The 21,000-nt window shown below is 52.7% G+C and overlaps 1 protein-coding gene across 1 annotated transcript; it reads right to left on the reverse strand.

Moving 5' to 3' along the window:
* Nucleotides 1–16,016: 16,016 nt before the first annotated feature.
* Nucleotides 16,017–20,646, reverse strand: Cytl1 (cytokine like 1). Its single transcript, XM_003464346.3, has 4 exons — nt 20,384–20,646; nt 18,301–18,342; nt 18,036–18,164; nt 16,017–16,632 (listed from the first exon to the last, which is right to left on the reverse strand). Exons 1-4 carry the CDS (start codon nt 20,531–20,533, stop codon nt 16,552–16,554), a joined length of 402 nt encoding a protein of 133 aa, XP_003464394.1. The 5' UTR covers nt 20,534–20,646; the 3' UTR covers nt 16,017–16,551.
* Between the last annotated feature and the right edge of the window lie 354 nt (nt 20,647–21,000).

Genomic DNA, 21,000 nt, shown 5'->3' on the forward strand with positions numbered 1-21,000 from the left:
CAGAGGGAACGGCAAGCCCTGAGCAGGGCACGAAAGAAGGGGATTCACTGGAGTAAGGGCAAAGGCCGCGCAATAGGGCAGGATGTACATGCATGCGTGTGTGTGTGTGTGTGTGTGTGTGTGTGTGTGTGTCTGCTTATTCCTCCCTCAGTTGCTGTTTGTGCTTCGCTTGCAGGTGCCTGAGTCCTTATTTCTTGGCCCTCCGTCCACACTGACTGGGGAAAGCCTCGCGTGCCCAACCTCCTCCTCCTTCACCCCGTACCTCATATGCAGTCTGTCCTCTCCTAGGTTACAAAATATGTCTGCGGTGTGCACGGACACAGCGCTGACTTTGTACTGGGTTAGCTGGGTCTTCCGTGTCTGATTTCCTCCCTTCCGGTCTGCTCGTCTGCCCCTCTGGCCTGCTGCCTGTCTCCTTTTTTGTCCCATGGGGTCTGGACCCATCCTGTCTCCGCAGTGGGTGGATTCTCTCTTCTCCTTGCTATCCTCTCTCCATCATCCAGAACTGGGCTGCTGCCCCCCACAGTGGACACTGCTGTCTTCCTCTCCTGACCAGGGGTAACAAGCAAAGTATCAGTGAAGGGTGGAGGGAGAGAGGAGGTCCAGAGCCCCAGCGGGTGGTGGGAAAGCACAGAGGACAGTGGCGCACCCTGGTGCTCGGGGAGGCCGAGACCCCGCCACAGAGGCTGCAGCTGCTGACGCCTTCCGGGGCTGCCTCCATCTCACCTTGGCTCAGACTGCCTGGCCCAGGTCTGGCCTGACACTATCCCACCGAGGGGCCAGCATCTCTTCAGCTCTCGCGGATGGTTTATTTGGTGGGTACAGGGAGGAAGTCATTTTTATTAATAAAAACAGCATGCTGCTCTATGTGCAAAATAAGAGATTTATTATGTGCAGTCATTAAGGGCGATTTTCCAAACCAGACAGCATCTTGGGAGGCATATTAAAGAGTTTAAAGTGTAGATAATAAAATCAAGCCCTCTTTGGGGGTGAGCAGCCCAACATAATACCTTGTTCTGTTTCTGATTCTCGCCTGCTGCTGCTGCAGCTCCACACTCCCGGCACGGGCCGGGCCGAGGGGGCAGCCTGTACAGCCTGGATAGAAAACACCACCGGCAGGGTGTGTCATGGGCGGGGACGCTTTCTCTGCACTCCAGACGGCACCCGGGGCAGGACCTGGGCTCAGGTTCCGGATCTCCCCTCTACACAGTCACATGTGCCACGCATGCTCCTGGCCCCGAGTGTCTGATCTAGGCCTGTGACATCTCAGTGCCCTTCCTGATTGGGGCCCCAGGCAGACAGACATCTGCAGGGCCCCACTTAATACCTAGTCTTGTAGTGCAGAGGCTGAGGAGCCCTCGAAGTCACAAGGCTGTACCCGAGGGGCAGGGTCTGATCTGTAATACAGCCCTATTTTTGCCAGGGGCTGCATGACACACTCACTGGGCCTTTCATTTCTGTCCTGATACCTTGCTGGACCTTGGAGGGACTGTCCTCACGGGATGGCCCAGGGAGCCTCAAAGCAGCCATAGCAGCCTGGTGACATTCCTCGACGGATGTGGAAGGCAGTGGTGATTTCTCAGAAGTGGAGGCCGGTAGGAGGCCTGCATTGAAAGCTGCTTTCGAAAAGAAGAAAATACACTTTAGTTAGGAGGCCTCCAGGCAGTCTTCTGAATCATCACAGATACAGGGAGAGCAGCCAGTATGTCCAGCCCTAGGGGAACGGGTAGAGCACGCTCTGCAGTGGGTGTGTGATAAGCAGGCCAGGTACCTTGTTGTCTGACAAATGCCGCCCCAGGGTGATACCTCATGGGGAAAGCTGCTCACCCTTGCTGATTTCAAAAGGAACTTAGAGATTACGGTAGGCATGGGGATCCTATTCAGTTACCTATTTGAAAATGGTCACAGCTATGTCTGTTCATAGGCTCAGGTGATTGTCAGGTTCTCTGAGCCTGGCTGTGGGATTCTGTCTGCAGAACAGCTGTCAATCATGTGAAGTGAAATCACCCACACCTAGAGCTATCCCACCCGGGTTGCTGCTAGGCCTTGCTGTGGGCACAGAGATGGTCCCGGGAGGAGAGAGATCTGTCTTCTCCCGTTCTCCTGGCTGAGATGCTGTGCCTGACAGCGGCAAGTTAAAGAGGGAAAGGTTCATTTTGGTTCACACTTCTGTCCACAGCTGGCTGGCCCTCAGGCAGCTCTGTCCGGCAGAGAGGCCTGGAGCAGGAGAGCTGGGCATAGCATGGGGAACAGGAAATAGAGAGATGGGTGAATCTCAGGGAGATGAACCCTTCCAGGCCACACCCAGTGACCTGTCACTTCAGCCCCATAATCCAGTCACCTTCCCAAAGCCCTCTCCCCTATGAGCACATGTGGCTTTGGGGGCCATCTAGCTGTAAATTGTAGCAAGACGCTGGGAAGACAAGGGCCTGTCCCAGAGGCCGGGATTGGACCACCTCTCCTCTTGCTCCTTGAGGACACTTCCTGGGGTGCAGGCTGGGCTGCAGCTGGTCCTGGCTGTCCCACATGGTCTTCCTGCACCTTTGTTCCCAAGTCCCTTAACCCTGCAGCCTCTCACTGCTCCCTGGCCGAAGGAGCAGCCCCTGCTGTGCAGATCCCAACACGGGCTCCCTCTCCTGAGGGCTTCTCCCTGTGGTGTCATCTTCGAAGAAGCTCATCACTCCCCGGGGAAGGAGAGGGCTTCATGCTCCTCCTGCAGGAAGGGAAACTGAGGCCTGCGTGGCAAGCTGAACCCTGGGGCCCAGCCCTGGTGGCCCCGTGTGACCGTGGGCGAGGACCGCGATCCTTTCTTTCAGGCACCGGGTGACTGGCGATTCATCCTTCAGAAGCCAAGCGCACACCGTGGGAGGAGGTGGCGCAGCGGCAAGGTCATGGCTCGGTGCAGAACGGTTAGGCCTCCGGCCTCCTGCCTGCGTGACCTGGGCCAGAGACCACTCCTCCAAGGCCACTTCCCTCGGCTACCAACCGGGCTCACCATCTGCACACCCTGAAGGCCACCTAGGGATACAGGGGCTGTGCTATCTGGGCTGGCTGGAGCCTGCATGTCTTTGACAGTGGCCTCAGTTTCCCCCCGGGACAGCCACCCATTCGGCTTTCCCAGCATGACGTCCTGAGTTGGGGGTCACAGCAAATTCATTTCCAGTTCCCCAAGCATCACCTGCCCTCTCTCTAGGCTCCAGGAAAACCCAGCAGAGCTTTCCCTTTGCCCCTGGTGAACCAATAACCTTGAAAAATAAAACGTCTACAGCTCATTCAGCCCGGGAAGGCAGCGTGGCTTTGCAGACACTATAAAACATCAAATTAGATGGAAAATTGCCCCAGGCACCTGTAAATGAAAATTACTCTTTTTTATAAGCGGGGAAAATGACCCTTAAAATGCAGCAAAAAACGCTGGGCTCTTCCTTCTATGAACAACAGGCTTGCGGTGGCCAGCAGGATCCGCACTTACGCGGCCCCAGCCCAGCCGGGGTTTTGCAGCACCTCAGCGAGAGAAGAGGCCTGCCCGGCCTTGGTTCCATCCCCCTGGCTCCCACCCGATGCTGGCTGGACGATGCCGGGTTGGCCCGGGCTGTGAGTGACAGAGGAGCCGTGTGGCTTTAGGCTGAACCTCTCTGGGCCTTGCTTCGGTCTTCGAGCCGGGAGAGGCTCTGACTGCACAGGGACAGCACGCTTCGCCTCCAGTGCTGTAGCGCTGGATGTCCCGAGTGGTGATGGCAGTGGAGTCCCTGTCCTCATCCCCGCCAGCACAGGGCGAAGCTCCAGGTGATGTCCACCACCCAGTGTACAGGTCCAGCGTAAAAGTTCTCGATTCTGTGAGTCCCTGCTCTGGGACCTCATAGGACTATTTCAGGGACAAGGAGGAAAGAGAAGATGCTGTTGGCCGTAGCATAGCGCTTCTCAAAGGGGGCCGATTTACCTCCAAGGGGCCGTTAGGCAGCATCTGGAGCCATCTTTCAAGGCGGAGTTGGGGGGCTGCTTGTGCTGCTACTGCCATCTAGTGTTTGGAGTCCAGCATGCTGCATCGCCCTCCTACTTAGGCGCAGGGCCAGGGGCATCCTGTGGTTCCCTGTGCCAGCCCCTGGCATGGCTCCCATGATGCAAAGCAGAGCGCTGGGGCCTGAGAACACTGGCTAGCAAGCATGAGCTACCCTGTGACACACTGACCTTCGTAGACGCCTGCTAAACCCCTGAAGGGAGTAAAGAAATGGGGGTGGGAAGTCAAGTGTGGGGATCAGGAGACAAAGCGGCAACAGTGACCAGGCCAGCTGGGGCATCTTGGGTGAAGATACCAGGGCCAGGCTTTGTGGTCTCCACCCCAGTTTAGCCTTCGAAACTTCTGTTTCTGTGGCGATAACCCACATTATCTTCCTGGCCACTATGGTTCCTTTTCACAGCTAAGAGGAAAAAACTGAGCTCTTCAAGAATCAAAAGTAGATCCCAGGGAAGCTGAGCAGGGTGCTAGCGAGCTGCATGTGTCTATACAAGTCTGTGCTGCCCTCTGGCCTCAGTTTTCCAGTCTGTGAAATGGGGAGGTAGACACATGGATTCATTCCGACACCAACCAAAGCAAAGCCAAGGGTCACCTCCAGTCCTGAAGGGAATGAGGCCTGGTCACAGAGCCCTGTGCATCTGTTCTGTCCACTCTGGGGTGGGGTCATGCAGGGACAGGTGCTCCAAGCTACATCTACCTCCCTCATTGCCCACACTCCTCCTCTGGGTGTGGCCCGGGATGCTTCCAGCTATTAGAGCAGCTGCCTGGGGCACCCATAACCCCATTGGTCTGTCTCTGTGGATTGCTTTTTAAAGAGGGAACAAAACAGGTTTTCCATGGTCTTACATCACCTGCGGCTGTCATTCTACTTCGTGCCTGGACTCTCCCCATCTTGCAGCCCGTCTATCCCCAACCCAGCTGCGTCGCCTCCTCTCGGAAGCCCCCTGGAGCAGGGACACTACAGAAGTAGGCACTGTCTCCTGTCCCCAGCAGTCAGCAGGGAGGCCCTGAGCCACTTCCAATTCTTCTTCAGCCACAGGTGACAATGTGGGACCTTATGCTTGCCTTAGCCATTGACACTGACGATGGACAGAAGCAGAGCAGTGGACAGGAAGAGGCGAGGAGTCGGAAGTTTGAAACTGTACTTTAAAGAAAAGCTGCAGCTCCAGGGCCCCACCGGTGGGCATGGGTAAGGGAAGAGGCTCGACTGGGAATCAGACAGCTGGCCGCAGAGGGAAAGTCGCTTAAGATTTTATTTGTTTGTTCCCTTTTGGGCCAAAGGGGGCCGAACCCTGGGCTTTCCCACTGGGCCTCATCTGCAGCTCATTTTTAATTATTTATTTAAGACACTAAGTCACTAGGTTGACCTTTCCACTCTCCTGCCTCAGCCTCCCAGAGCGCTGGGATGACAGAAGTCCTGTGAGTTTTAGCCAGTCCTAGTGACGAAGAGGAAACATAAAGGGGTGAGAAATTTGCCAGACATCACAAAGCTAAAAAGGCCACGGATGCAGGATGCAGGATGCAGGATGCAACCATGTAGCGCACCCAGCTGCCCCTCTCCAGGGCAGGGCGCACCTGACCAGTGAGGTGCCCCGCTCCAAGAACAGCTGGGCGCAGTCTCCAGGCGAGGTCAGGGCGCCCCAATGGAGGTTTAGCCCGGGGCTCAGCTCGCTGGTGCAGCCCCGATCATTCCAGCCTGTGGCCACTAGAGGGCGGCAGTGCCTTTTCCACGGGTGAAGCTTGTATCGGGCCAGCGGTCCAGCCCACTCTGGTCCCTGGACGCTGGGGCCCTGCAGCTTACTGGGAATGACACCCTTCCTCAGCCCCGGCCCACCCAGGGGAAGACCTGGTCTGAGGACTCAGGAGGGAGGCTGGACAGGACCGTCAAGGCCACAGCATCAGCCCCTCTCTGGCACCCATCTTCTACCTGAGATAGCCCACAAAGGACAAGGAACCTGCGTGACCACAGGGGCCCCTGTGCCAGTGCTGTTGCCCAGTCCTCTGGGGACAGCTCCACATTCTCCCAGGGGACTTCTCCTGTGACTCCAGAGACATAGGAGACTGGAGTGGAAGGGAGCCCTGCGGGTGACCCAAGGCTGATGATGCATGACCTGAAAGGGTCCCCTTGCTGCCAGGCAGGGAGCAGAGGCTGAGGGGTCCCACTGGGGAGCCCCAGGGCACGTCTGGTCTGTGCTTGGTGCTCAGACTGGGAGCAGTGGCTACACAAGGTGAACCGTGCCGGCAGCTCTCAGCTCTCGGCGTGTGCGTGAGCACGGATTGAGCTTTTAGCCTCTGCACCCCGCTGCAATTTGACCTCCAAGAGCCACGTTTCTTTGGAGACACACACAGGAAGGACGCACAGACGCTCCGCTCAGAATATGTGTAAATATTTGCTAGCTGAGAACCAGGCTGGGGGTGTACATGTGTTTCTAATTAATGACACGGAGGGCCCAAGCCTGCAGCCCAGGATGGCGGGGCTCTTCCTGTCACTGGCCTGAGTGTCTTCTTTGAGCAGTGTCCTCTGTCCACTCATTTCAGGGTTGGGTCTGCTCAGCTCTGCACCCACTCAGCCCTTGGGCCCCTCAGCCTGCTAAGCTCCTGCACCATGAGGTGGCAGACACCAGGCAGAGTTCCCTGGATGGGAGCTGGGTACCAGCCACTGTCTGAGTGTCGGCCAGCACTCAAATCACTCTACTCAATATGCATTGCTGTGAACCCTTTTACAGATGGGGAAACTGAGGTCCAGGGGTGCTAATCAGGGACAGATGAGGACTTGGCACCGGGCTCCCCGGGGAGAGCGTTTCCTTGTAAACCCAGGGCTGTGCAGGCCAGAGCCAGCAGCCAGGGTCAGGTTAGCCCACCACTTCTGCTCTCGCTCTTTCTCCCCCAGGACCCCCCCCCCCGCCTGCATTCTCTTTCTGGTGACTCAGTGTCTTTGGGACCCTCTTCTCCAGGGTCTCCCATGATGGGCCCCAGCTGGAGCCTGCAGGGACCTCTCAGTGTGCAGCTGTGCTCAGGGGCTGAGGGAAGACAGCTTCTCAGAGCTGGTTCTGCTGCATGTTGCATGGTGTGTGCCCCCAGCAGGCATTCCTGGGGCTTGGCAGGGCTCAGAGGCACCCATGGGACACACTGGGCCTGTGATAGGTGTGGCCTCTTCCTTAACAGCAGGAGCAGCTTGGCGTCAAAGTGAAGTCCCCTGAGCACAGAAAGCAGCAGGAACATTTCTGTGGCTCCCGTTCATGGTCCCAGTCCTGTCCCCACACCAGGAGAGGTAGTATTTAACCACTTCCCTCTTGAACGCGGATCAGGGGGGCGCACTGTGGGGTGATACCTGAGAACACCCAGGCTGGAGGCAGGAAGACCATCCTGCACTGCAGAGGGCGAGGGCCTCCCCAGGTCGGTGCTTGGAAGGGGACCCTTGCCACCAGGCGCTCTGTCTCCTGGGTGCAGCCAGCCCCTGTGGTGGAGATAAGCAGGAGCTATGAATTCATTTCACCAAGGTCAGAATCACAGGCCTCCCTGCTCGCCCTGCACTTTTATGGCATCTGAGCTCCACCCCCAAAACCAGCCTGCAGCCCAGGAGAGACCAGGCCAGCTGGAGACAGCTTATCAGCCATGGTTTCAGGAGGCCTGTGGTGCAGATAACAGGGGGAAGAGAGCTCAGGGCCCCGAGGGACCACAGTGGGAGCTGAGGAGCACCAGGGAGGACGGAGAGCAATGTCAGCCGGGGCTAGGTGTGGAGGAGTCAGGGGCAGCCTGCCCCCGGTGGCCCGTGTAACCATCTGAGTGATTACACTCAGAATAGGTCTGCAATTTGTCACCGTGCTACTATGGCTCCAGTTAAATTTTCCAGCCTCAAAATTGCATCCAAATTCATTTTCTTTGCTCCATAATAAGCGTCTTAACCACACTCTTCTACTTTCCAGAAAAGGAGTTGCTGGGTTTGACTAATTTTACAGTAATGACTCCACCGCTGTCTCCCCTCTCAACCCAAAGAGCAACGTTTTTCTTATAAATACATCACGGGTGGAGGGTGAGGATGGCGAACCCTTTGTGTCCCCTGCATCTGGGACCTGGGATGGTGCCGGAGGGAGTGTGGGGGGGGGACTCCCCACGATCCTGATCCTGCAGACCCTGGGTCCAGGGCTGGCGCTCAGCAGGGCTGGTCCAGGAGCGTGGCCGGTGCATGAAGGGGGTGCGAGGGAGGACTGTGAGCTGTCTGGGCTGACACCCCCTTTGAGTCAGTGATTGGATCAGGGGATTCTCACACCTGACAACTCCGGACTCCAGCCCAGAGGAGGCAGGGGATGACCTGCGTGGGTGGGGCTGGCCTGCGGAGAGCTGGAGGCTTAGACAGAGGCTGGAGCCAGCAGGGAGGTCAGGGACCCCACTTCCCCTGCCTGAGTCCCTGTCAGGTCCTGGGCAGATGCTGGGTGGCGGCAGTGTCTCCCTGGGCAGGATTTCTCTGGTGCCCGGAACAGGACAGCAGGGACGAAAGCAGCAGGGTGGCCGGCAGCTCGGGCTCCCGAGGACCGCACTTTGCTGCTTTCGCCTGCTGTGTGGCCCTGGCTCCCCTCTACCTCTCTGGGCTCTTCAGCAATTGCTGAGCCTCCCACTCTGCACTTGAACTCTCAGGCCCAGCTGCCAGCCCCCACAGGTCCTCTCCAGGGAGCTCTTCACTTTCCCCTAAGGGGAAAGTGTGGTGGGTACAGGGCCCAGAAGCCTGGGTTACTGTCCCAGTCCTACCCCCACCAGCCGAGCCCCCAGGTCACCAGTCCTCCGATTCCTGTCTGCCCAGGAGCTTTCTCTGGCTTTGTTTGGAACAGTTTTACGCTGACATCAGCTGCCTTTTGAATGTCTTAAGTTGACAGTCCCTCTGATCTTTGCAGGAAAATGTGGTCTTTATGTAAGGAATTTGTAAACAGAAAAGAAATCACTGAATGATTGTAATGGTAATCGGAAGCTGGCTTCAGTTATTCCGGGGCACAGGATTATTTTAACATTTTAAATTCTGAAATATTTGACGCATATTGAAAGCAGAGAACGGCAAGCCAGCCCCATGTGCCCACCACTCTGATCTAGTCAGTGCTATCATTTTCTTACACCTCATTAACTTTTTAAAATTCCAATTATGGGTAGAGCAGACATTCCCTAAGCTTCTCCTCCATCTCCCTCTTCAGGTAACAGCAGTCTCATGAATGTGATGTGTTTGAGTCCATTCTCTGTGCTTCCAAAACATTCTGAGAAGTTTTTTAAAAGAGGCTGAGGCAGGAGGCTCCCAAATTCAAGTATTCCCAGGTAACTTAGCAAAACCCCTGCTTCAAAATGAAAAATAAATAGTGGCTGGGGATGTGGCTCAGTGCAGTGGTGCTGGATGCATCCACCAGTATCACCCCTGAAAACATCAGGTCAGGAAATCCACACACGCCGTGGTGATCCCAGTTAACAATGCTCTGCTGTGCTCCTGGAAGTTGCTGAGTAGATTTATAAATGTCCTCACCGTAGAAAAGGCATTTGTGAGGTGATGGCTGTGTTAATTGATTTGCTTCAGTCAGAATGAACACACATTCCAAGACATCAGGCAGCACCCTGTAAGTATACACAATGTTACCAATTAAAAATAAAGACAGACCTGAAAAACATTGTGCCAGTTTACACTTCCAAAAGCAACACACAAGACTTCCTGTGCCCCTCTGCAGCACTAACAGTTGTGTTTGGAGACTTTTTGTCCCATTCATGGGCTTAAAATGGTACCCCATTGCTCTAACTGCTGTCTTCCAGAAAGATTGGTGACTCCTCACATATTTAAACAGCTATTCCGTTTCCTCCCCAGAGCATGCAGCCTGCACACCCCCGTCCTTTTCAACCTCATCCGAGATTTGCAGGCAGTTTGGATAAAAATAGTTGTCAGTTACATTATCTTTTCAAGTTATGTGACTTTTTTTTTTAGCTTTGCTTATTGTGCGTTCTAAAAGTTGGTTGCGTGTCTTCTATGCTGTATTTATCAGGATCTGTCAGACATTATTGGTGTTTTTCTTTTTTTAAAATTTTATTTAAAAGGAAAAAGAGAAAAACACAGAACAAAACAAAGTGGTGTAAGGGTACACGTAATACAGAACTACAAAAAAAAAAAAAAAAGACAGTAAGAAATCACCAGTTAATAGATTACATATTATCATCTTAGAGATAGTTGCTCAAGTCACAGTATCAAAGCACACAAAGTGGACATTCAAACAGTGAGACTGCAAACAGTTGTGTTCAATGATCCAACCAAAAACATTAATATGGTCAGCTATTTAACACCCCTAAACACACTTGCAGTTGTATCCTTTAGAGCTCTTTTTTTTCCCTCTCTTTTTTACAACCAAATTTACACATTTTGGGTTTTATTACTCCTTAGTTCTTATTACTTTTTTGTGGGGGAGAGAATAAAGTCAAATATGGCAAAACAAAGCTGTCAGTCAAAACCAAGGATAGACATAGCACATGTTTTTCTTTAGTGGATCCCTCTTGCAAACTTGGCTGAGGATTCTTTCCTTATCCTAAGAGGGCAGCGGGATTTCGTCATGGTTGGTCCCAGCATTTGAAATCCTTGCTTTCCTCGCTGACCCTGTCACCCTGGATTCTTTGTGACGTGAGCTTGTGGGGAGGAGATCCCCTTCTTACTCCTCTCCACGGGGACAGCTTTCTCCAAGCACGGGGCTCTCTGATGTCTATCGTCCCCGTGAGGCATCCTTGTCCTGTGTCTGAGATCGCCCACTGCTGTGCTCTGTCCCCCAGGGCTCTGAGCTGTCTCCCAGGTTACTTACTATCCCTCGCAGTGTGCTCCTCTCTGCGAACTTTATGAGACCGTGATGACCCCTGGGGAAACGGACAGCCTAGCCTTTTCCTCCCGTTGAGTTTTGGCCCAGGCCGGACACTGTAGCTAGAAAAGCCTCAGCTGGAACCAAGAAGCCCCTGTGTCCACCACCCCTAGGAGTTTACCTGTAGCTCTATCTTCCCCACCCCTAGGGATTTACCTATGGTGCCAAAAGAATACCAACGGGCTACTTGTGCATCCCTAATGCCCCTCACGCACCACCCCTAACCTAAGCTCCATGTATGCCCCCACTCCATGTGTTCCACGGAGAGACCACCGACCCCAGGGCAAGATGCTGCACCCCAGGGGATCGGGGGTGTCTCTCCCCGAATTCTCAAAATAAAGATCATTTATATTTCATACTTCTTATCTTCTCAGCCACCACTGGTCCCCCACAGTTCTATCACTGTTGCTTCTTCTCAAAATTTATTCATCTTTCACATTTCTATGTATGTGTTAGACTCAGCATATAACGTCCATTCTGCTGGGAAGCATCCTGGGTATACAGAATTTTTGTTTATTTGAGGTTCATAAATACAGCTTGCTTATTTATATATAGGACACTGTTCTATGTCGTTAATAAAATTTTTAATTTTCTCCAATTTGTACATATATTTTCTTACATTGATTCTCAGGTCCTTGATGGTTTTTTGTTAATACTTTCAAGGAGATTAGTTTTTAAAATGAATTTTCAAATTGAGTTTTGTGTTATATATGTTTATTACTAAATATTGGCTAAATTGTGCGCGTATAGAGAAATGGCAAAGCTTGCACCTGGCGGGTTCCGTGCCTTGGTTTTGAAGGCACCCCCCCCCCCCAATGATTCCGCCCTGGATTCTGTTTCAGTCACTTCCTTGAAGCCCTTTAAAGTGTGATTTCATGTATTTCTATCCCCCTGAAATATATTTTTCTCGGCCTGTTTTTGCTGTTGGTGCCCCTGGAGTCACCCCCACACTTCCTCCGCACCCCTTACTCCTTCTCCAGCGTTACACACTTCAATCTGCCGGGTCCCTCCGTCACCCTTGCACAGCCGCTGTCCTGCAGGAACTGCAGTGACTCCATCGTTTCTCCATCTGCTCCGTCACCGATGGCAATTCTCCTGGCTCCAGTCACTTGTTACTGTAAACATCCCGCCTCGGGAATCCGTAGTAGCATTTGCTGGCACTTGTGGAATTTCTCGGGGTACATTTTGGGGTCCTGCATCCTAGCGATACATGGATGCAAATTCCCTGGGTAACACCAAACCATTTGCTAGGCAGCCTATTTATCTTGGATCCTCACCAACCCTTCATTTGGTCACGCTTTAAAAATTTAAAGTGGCAAGAATAAAATGCTATTTAATTGAAGAGTCGCCTTTAAATTTAGAAATGGAGATGAGGTCTCCTAATCCACCATTCTGTAGCGTCAGTGGGAGCTCTAACTTTCACAGAAGGAGAAACTGTCATGACCCTGTTTTGCGAGCTGGGACACCCTACACATTGGGTGTGTGACCATCCCCCAAGAGAAGAGAGGACCCCGGCATAGGCAGATGGTGCAGACGCAGCTGCGGACCCTGCCCTCTCCGGGTGAGGGACTTTCGGGATCCACGCTGGAAATGTCTGCAGCTGCCAGGTCGGAGGGACAGGGACCCTTGTCACGACCATCACCCACCCACACCCACCCACACACACACCCACCCACACCCACCCACACACACACACACACACACACACTGTGTTCCTCCTCAGCCGGGCTCATGACTGCTTCAGGGCAAGTTTCTTTGTGTTTGTGTGGCAGCTGGAGGCCCCCTGAGGAATAAACAGAGCTACATTTCAGGAACTTGGTGGCACACACGGTAGAAGTGTGTGTCTGGAGCCCAGATAATTTCTGGGATACCTTACCGTAAAGGAGCATAAATCTAAGTTATTGCTGCTGACTCTGCCAACTTACTAAATGCCCTTGATTTTTCTGTTTCTTTCTTTCCCTCTCCTCTAGTGCTTGATTGATGTCAGGACTGGCTCTTCCTTTCTTCTCTGAGTTCCTGATCTGACGATCTATCGACTCCTACGTTCTGCAAAAGCAGAAGGCGATTTTGCATTCTTAGCATTTCTGCAGGTCAGCGAGGCTTAAACCAGGGGATTTTTGTCTAATAATTCTCCGCCAGCTTGAATCGCCCCTGGGTGTGAAAGTGCAATGCTGACTTCAGCAGAGATCTCCAGGACGGCCAGAGCTGATGCAGGAGCGCTCAGATGCACTAGAGGCAACGATCAGGGCTTTTGTTCAGGCCTCTGCTGCTGGCTGGGGTCCAGACAGCTGTGTTTCATGGAGGAGCTCAGTGTTCCAGCAGAATGAATGCCCACAAGGTATTTGTGTTACACACACACACACACACACTCACACACACACTGAACTTAGCCAAACCAACAAGAATCAACAACTCCTAAAAAAACCCACATGAGCCAAGCCTTGCAGGCACATGGGCCATCACATGTGTGAGGAGCGTGTATTTCATAGACCTCACAAGATTTTAACTGGTGACCCTTCCCAATCCTACTAGTCACAAGTGTCCTAATGTCTGTGACACAAATGTCACAAATGTTTACCAGAGCACTGCTGCATGCACTGGAGCCGGAGATGAGAGTGAAACAGGAAGACACGATTCCTGCCTGCCTGGAAGTCCTGAGAGAGACGAGAACACGCGTAGGCAAACACACAATCCGGCACTGCAGAATAAAGGACCAGAGGATGGGCTGGGGGGTGAGCCAGTCAAGTGACACATATAATTAACCACCACATCAATATATGCTTCGGAGGCAGAAATGACAAGATCTGATGATTAACTGCAAAGGTTGAGGGTGACGGGAAGAGAAAGGGAGAAATTATGAGACACAAACCTGTGTTTGCGGAGGAAGCCAGTGCTGTATGGTGGGGTGTTTCTCTGGGCAGAAGACTAACAGGCAGGGAGGCCCAGAGCTGACCATTGAGGAGTGTAACAGGCATCCGTGAGAGCTGAGACTGCACAGGGTACGAAAACCAGCCTCCGCCTCATGGAGGGGTGTGGGTGCTGTAATCGGGGTGTTCAAGCCTTGGAGGCCGATGGGGCCCCAGAGGAGTGCGCTAGAGAGAGAAGGGAAATGCCTGTCCACACTGAGACTCGCTCGTGTTTAGAGGTGGGAAAAATGATTCTCCTTTATGTGTCTCTGGCCGTACAACTGGTGACATCACAGTCAAAGCCATTTGCCTGCTGCTCTTGATACCTTTTGAGCTCTGCCATCTGACTTCCCAGCCCCGCACCTGCGCTGGGCCTGTCATCGCCGATGAGGTCTCTGTGCCCCTGACCATGTGGAGATGACCACAGAGGAGGGACAGGCTGGACTTCCTCCACCTGCCTCCAGCTCAGCAAGCTCCCTGCCCTACTGCAAGGCCTTGTTCCAGCTCAAGTGCTCTCGGGGAACTTGCTTTCTTATCTCATAATGAGATGCTTCTTCCTCTGCTGTCTCCTAGATCTTGCAGATGTCTCTCTGGGGAGCTCCTGAGGAAGAATTCTTTATTTTTCATTGCAATGTGTTCCAAGTTCATAATAAACCCTTGAAAAATATGGAAGAAATGAACAAATAAAGGTCTAAAATGCTCAGTGGCCCAGTCAAGGTTCTCTAGAGAAAGAAAACCAACGTGTGTGGTGTGTGTGTGTGTGTGTGTGTGTGTGCGTGTGTGTATGTTTTATTACAAGGAAAAGTCTAAGTCCTACTCTAAGTCAAAGCCCTGAGAATGAAGAGACTGAAGGTGATGTAGTGCCTGTCTTTGCTGGTTCACTTTTGTCACCCAGCGACAGCAAAGGGTCTTTGACTTTTGAATCTGACACCTGTGGCCTCTCCATTTCCTATGCCAGGCAGGGGCCTTTGAATGTTGGGGTCATAAAAAGCATGTGTGGCATTTTCTTCAGGGAGAGGTTGTTTCTTAAAGAGTGATTACCGTGGGTCATAGTAAGTCTTCCAAAAATGTCAGTTAATGTGCTGACCCTCACCCCACTCACATGGCCTGACTAGTTATAGGGTCTGTGCAGATGCTACCAGGTTAGGGTGAGGTCAAGGGGCTCAGTGGTAGGGCACCTGCCAGGCACACAGAAGGCCCTGAACTCCAGCCCTGGCACAAAACATAAAAATGTGGTTTTGGTGCATTGTGGTGCAGCCTAACCTAATAACTGGTGGAAGTTTGGGCCCAGACCCAGGCAAAGCACCATGTGTTTTTGACAGGGGACAGAAGTGATCATCTCTAAACACCAAGGAGCAAAGCATGGCCCCAACCACAGAATCTGGGAGAGGCAAGGTGGGTAAAAAGCAAAGCCTTCAGAGAGCCCGTGGTCCGGCTGGCAGCCTGAGGGGGCCAGGGCTTGAGCCTGCAGGAGCTGTGTTTTAAACCACCTAGATGATCCATCGTGCGATGGCCTCTCCAGGACTCTAATACCTGATTCTGTGCACCTGTGCTTCTAAAAAGAAACGAGGACCTAACCAATCATTCTCATGCCTCCTCTGGTAAATCAAAGGCAGTTGAGATCCAGGAGAAGCCTGGCCTGTGTGTACAGAAGGGAGAAAAAGAAACAGATTCCAGTGGAATGTATGGAATTTAACAAAGTCAGCATTTGAAGCGTTTCTCTACCATCCAATTGCTCAGCTGAGATTTTATTGTTGGGTTCATTAATTAAGTGAGCATATTTCCCCTGCAGGGATCCAGTTTTGGGGTGCCCACAAGAACACAGACTTTGGGGTCACACAGACTGAGCTCCATTGGATTCTCCAGTGACCTTGGGCAGGCCAAGTCCCTTTCCATCCTGGAGCCCCCGCCTCCTTGGGTGCCCATTCTGAGGCTTTTCATGCAGATGCAAAGAACTGAGGTTTCTGATAAATGCAGGGCACTGTTCTGCCTGTGGGACAAAGCAATCTGTCCCCAGCACTTACTCTGCAAAGGGACAATCTGTCCCCAGCAGACACTGGAGCATCACCAAATGATTGAGGAGCAGACTCTCAGGGCAGGTGGGGTGAAGCACAGCCACACATCTGCGCTCCACAGCCACAGGAGGAGCAGCAGCGTGGGACAACCAGGGGCTTCCCAGCAAGGCGTGGAATGAACCACCTGACACCACCATGGACAAATACAGCAGGACACATGTTTCTCACTGTGAAGATGGTCTTTATTTGATTTTCCCCACCTTTCTATGAAAGAGTGGTTTCGCCAGTACAACACATACATTTCAAAAGCAGTAGTAAGATCTCTTTAAAAATAAAAGGAAAGAAGGAAGCTAGTGGGAGAAGAAAAATGTAAAATAGAGGCTTGGTTAAGTGTAAGCAGGTTCCTATCAGGAGAGGAAGATGGCACCATTCTTCCATCAAAGCAGCCACACGGACATGCTAATGTGCTTGTTCTTGAGTTATCTGCTCATAAAGGAGAAGCAGCTAAGATTTCTTCTCTAGCACCTCTAACCACCCTGGCAACTCGCCAAGCTGGCTTTTAGCTCTGTGCGTCAAGGAGGCTCCTGCACAGTCTGGCAAGAGTTGGGCAAGAAGGAGCCCAACTCTGCTTTTCAGAGGGACACACAAGTGACAGGGTCAGACACTACAAGCATAGGAAGGGAAGCCTGCAGGCAGTGGCTGGGCAGCTGGCACAGCCCAGTCCTCTTGGGCTGTTCTTTTGACCTGGCTGCCTTTCACTGATGGTCTGGCAGGCCGGCGGTCACTGGGACTGGGTATTCCAAGGCACTGCAGTCATCCGACAGGAAGACCAAGTCCTGCAAGAGATGCACGGTGAGCTTAGAGCTTGGATCTCCTTAGATTGTTCAAATGTTTCCCACTGTGTGGAACTGTCACCCCTTGACACCCCCAAGGAGAGAATCTCCCTTCTCTTCCCCCACATTCTTGGAGGATCTTCTATGTTTTTAATAGTCTTACTTATGGGATTCTCTCATATGCTGACCACAAGGATGGGGGGTAAGTGGGTGGAAGAATGAATAAATGAATGAATGAACAAATACATCTTGGTTATTGAGCATGTCAGGCCCAGGCATGGGGACACTGCGGAACAGCACCGGTTCTCACCCTTGGCCCCTCACAGTGACCCCACATCACTTGCCAGACTGTGCTGTTTGTATCATCTTCTTGTGTCTTCCCCTGCCATGGTGGTTAGGGCTGAATGTAAACTTGATTGGCTTAGAGACCTGTCCAGGGGACTGGTGGCTCTGGAGACACACTTTTGGGTGAGTCTGGGTGACCTAGAGGTTTACGTATGCTCCCTCCCCATTCTCTGCCTCTGTTTCCTTCCTCTGCTCCTGGACCACCGTGAACTAAGCACCTCTGTTCCACCACACCCTTCCACTGTGATGTGCCTGCTTAGAGCCAGCTGACCATAGACTGAATCCTCTGAAACCATGAGCCTCCAAACCATGGCTCCTTTAATTTGTGGGTGTCAGGAATTGCATCACAGTGACAGCAAAGCTGACCAATATACCCTAGACCAAGAAGAAGGGGTAAGAAGAGGGTCAGGACTCAGAAGAAATACAGAACCAATCTTTGCTATAAGGACAAAGAAATGAAAACTTAATGACTAATCATTAAAGTTTGGGACGGGTTTGCTGTGGTCAGCAGTTGCTGGGAACTCTAAGCCAGGCTAGGCATCTCAGGATGCGGCCATCTGTGACAGTGATGGCACATTGCAAGGGTGGAATCAGCATTGTCCTCCCAGCAATGGCAGGAGGTGAGCTCTGTCCTGTCCCAGTTCATGGGAAGGAAGCTGCTCTTCAGTGTGGGAGGCAGCATACAATGCAGGGCTCCTGGAGCTGGCCTCTGGGTCCTGAGGTCACATGGCTTTCTGGCCCTTTCCCTTTTCCTACCAGAACCTTGGCTCACAGGACACCCCAGAGACCCCTGCTCCTCAGGAAAGTCTCTGACCTGCCCCCCACACCCTGAGTGTGGCCCCACATCCATGTGCAGCTCCTGGAGGTCAGCGACCTCAGCCTGACAGCCCATCTCAGCGAAGGCTGGGGCACTGGAGGACTTTCTGGACAGGAAGAGCCTTCAGAGCCTTCCTGCTCTGGGCCTTCAGAGCCTTCAGAGGCCCCATCCAGCCCCCTGCCCCTAAAGCTCAGCATGTCCTGCCTGGCAGCCAGCAGAGAGGACTCGCCAGGGGCATACGCACCCTCCTGCAGAAGGAGTTCATGATGGTGTAGAGCTTCCGCACTTTATCCTTCAGGGCGTCGACCCGGGCCACTCTCCAGCACTGTGGCGAGGCCACAAAGTCACGCAGCTTGGCCAGCACGCAGTAATTCTGGGATGGGCAGCAAGCAGAAGTCAGCATCCCAAGGCGGGAGCTAAGCTCCCCTCCTTCAGGGCAGATGGGACCCAGGCTGCCCACTCCAGGCTCCGCCCCACCCCCCTCCCTCCCCACCGGCAGAGCATCTTACGTGGATGTCCAGGTACAGACGGGGAAGGTACCGCACACAGACCTGCAGAGAAGATGAGAGCTGCTGGGTGCTCACAGGGACACGTTCTTGGTCTGGTCCCAGGGGACCAAAAACTGTCCCACAGGCCCTGAGTGTGGCGGCCCCACCAGCAGCCAGCCCAGCCTGGTTCAGACCCTTCTCAATGTGACAACACCCACAGTGTTTTCTTGTACAGGTGTCACCCGTGCCCCCAAATGGGCAGCTGCTCTTGCAGATCTCAACTTTCAGAGCACAGCTGGCATAAGATTTACTGGGCATCAGGACCCTGTGTCCCCTACCCACATCTATAGAAATATAGGGATACACAGCACAGTGCTGAGTTAGGTTTATACACATACATAAGAATTTTATAGTTGGTTCTTATACAGCAGTTATATAAGTCCATCAGATATAATATATATAGAAATAATGTACAGTAACAAATACTGAATTATATTACTTATATAATTTAAGTTCTAAGTGCAACCCAGATTTAGTAAACTACATGACAGAGCAGTCTACCTATGTGCCTCTACACTGCTGTATTCTAAGTTTGTTCCTTGAAAGCTTGAAGCCCCGGAGACTACATTCCCGCCCTGTAATAATTCCATGCGACCTTGAGCAAATAACTCCCTTCTCAATAACTTCTCAGCTATGAAGTTAAAAGGCAGAATCATCTTCCCCCTTCCCTTCTGCTCCGCAGTTCTGAGCCTGTGATGCTGCTGCTTTCATTTTGCTTTGTTCGCCTTCTGAAGTCTCCTTTCTTTAAAGGAGGAGCTCTGTACGTGCTGAACAGCGAGGAGCTGTGGATGCGTAGGGCGACTGCCCCACAGAACGCTCCCGACGATGCACGGGGTGGCGTGTCACTGGGCAGCCGTGAACGGCCACAGGCCTGTTGGTCCAAACCTAGCCCACCCTGCATCTCCAGGGGCAGCACCTGACCACATCGGCTTAGTCGGAAGCAGAAATACCTTTCCTCCGACCCCACAGAGCTTACCCTAGCGGTAGAATTACAAGCGATGTCTCTTTTCTTCTTTGTCCCCTGTGCATTTTCAATCATATATTACTTTTACAGTGACACATAAACGAACACAGTAAGAGGCTGTTAGGGTACTAAGCCCCAACATCTGACAAGTGCTAGCTTCTGTTTGAAGCCTTTGTGGTCAGGGGACACGTTCCAGTTTTACCCCAGCTCTTAATGATGGCTTTGGTCCCTGTGCTGGAAAAACAGCTGAGGGGCCTGGATTCTGGGCCATGGCTCCCCCTCTGGGGCTTCTTCCCCTCCAGAGCACGGGCTGAGCTCTGCGCAGGCTTCTTACAGCCTCTCTGCACCCCAGGCAATGGTGGGGTGCTCTTGTCATGCTATTTTACAGGGAGGGAAACTGAGGCAGGAGGCTGAGGGAACCCCAGGCCCACCCCTGCAGCTGCTCAACAGGTCAGGGTGGAGACCTGCTCTGTGTCACCCCCTGGCACCCCCAGATCACGGGCTGATGGGCTAAAGAAAGCCTAATTCTTTAACTTAGTTCTCCTGTTTAGAGTTGGTGAGAGTGGAAGGTTTCTTTTATTTCTTTTTCAGTGTTTTATGTTTCACAAAGCCTTCTCTCTTATTTGCTGGCAAGTCAAATAAAGCTTGCACTGCATCTTTGATTTCTTTTTCTCCTATTAAAAAGTCCTTTCCTTTCCTTTCCCTTCCATTTCTTTCCTTTTCCTCCCTGCCTTCTTTTTTCTTTCTTTCTTTCTTTCTTTCTTTCTTTCTTTCTTTCTTTCTTTCATCCATCCATTCTTTCTTTCTTCCTTCTTTCCATCCTTCCTTTTTCTTCCCTTCCTCCAGTACTGGAGATAGAACACAAGCGTGCTCTATTTCTTACCTCTGAGCTATATCCCTAGCCCTCACTACCTTTAAAATAATTTTTCAGACAGGGTCTCCCTAAATTACCCAGGGTGGACTTGAGCATGCTCCCAGCCCTCCTGCTCAGCCTCTCGGGCAGACAGCTGTGCCCACAGGTCTGTGCCCCCTCGCCTGGAAGCCAAGCTTCCAAGTGCTGGCTTCCTGGCTGGAACTCACCTCCGGCTCCACAGCCTGCAGGAGCTGGAAGTCCCTGGTGATCTCCTGGCTGAGGCCCAGCATTCGGGAGTAGCAGGTCGGGGGTGCGGCACTTGCTGGGGGTCCCGCAAGAAGCAGCAGGAGGAGCAGGGCCAGCGTGAGGGGTGCCATGGTGCTGGCTCCCTCAGGCACTGCACCCCTTTATAAAGCCCTGGACTGGGCAGGGCCAGGGCCAGCTCCCGCCTCTGCTTCCTGCAGGCCAAGGGGTCTGGCAGGCTAGATCGGTGCGTCACGCCTACCGCCCACCGGCAGCCCCTATCCCTGGGATGGTCTGGTCTGGGCGGGAGCACCTGGGAGGGAGCGGCCTGGTGATTACAGCCAGCAGGAGCCTCATCTGTGAGCCAGCTTAAGAGGGGCCGGGTCAGAGGCCAGGATGGGCCCCTGTGCCTGCAGCGAGGGGCTGATTTTAAAGCTGGCTGATCTAACAGTTAGCGAGCAGGGCACCCCCTCGTGACTACGTGTGGCCTAGAGCCATTCTTTTTTCTTCTCCTCCTTCTCCTCCTAGGAGATTAAACCAGGGTCCTTGCTGCCTCCCCAGCCCTTTACATTTTTTTCAGTTTTGAGACAAGGTCTTACAA

This window comes from Cavia porcellus, unplaced genomic scaffold (genome assembly GCF_034190915.1).
Source record: "Cavia porcellus strain 051 isolate PalLab524CR breed Dunkin Hartley unplaced genomic scaffold, mCavPor4.1 scaffold_18, whole genome shotgun sequence".
NCBI classification, from domain to species: domain Eukaryota; kingdom Metazoa; phylum Chordata; class Mammalia; order Rodentia; family Caviidae; genus Cavia; species Cavia porcellus.

Bases quoted from the DNA above. Each gene is read 5' to 3' on its own strand.
- Cytl1 (XM_003464346.3), bottom strand. From the start codon at position 20,533: ATGGCACCCCTCACGCTGGCCCTGCTCCTCCTGCTGCTTCTTGCGGGA. The intron at 18,343-20,383 runs GTGAGTTCCAGC...TCTTCTCTGCAG, and splicing joins TGCAGGCTGTGGAGCCGGAG to GTCTGTGTGCGGTACCTTCC. The intron at 18,165-18,300 runs GTAAGATGCTCT...TGCCCATCCCAG, and splicing joins GTCTGTACCTGGACATCCAC to AATTACTGCGTGCTGGCCAA.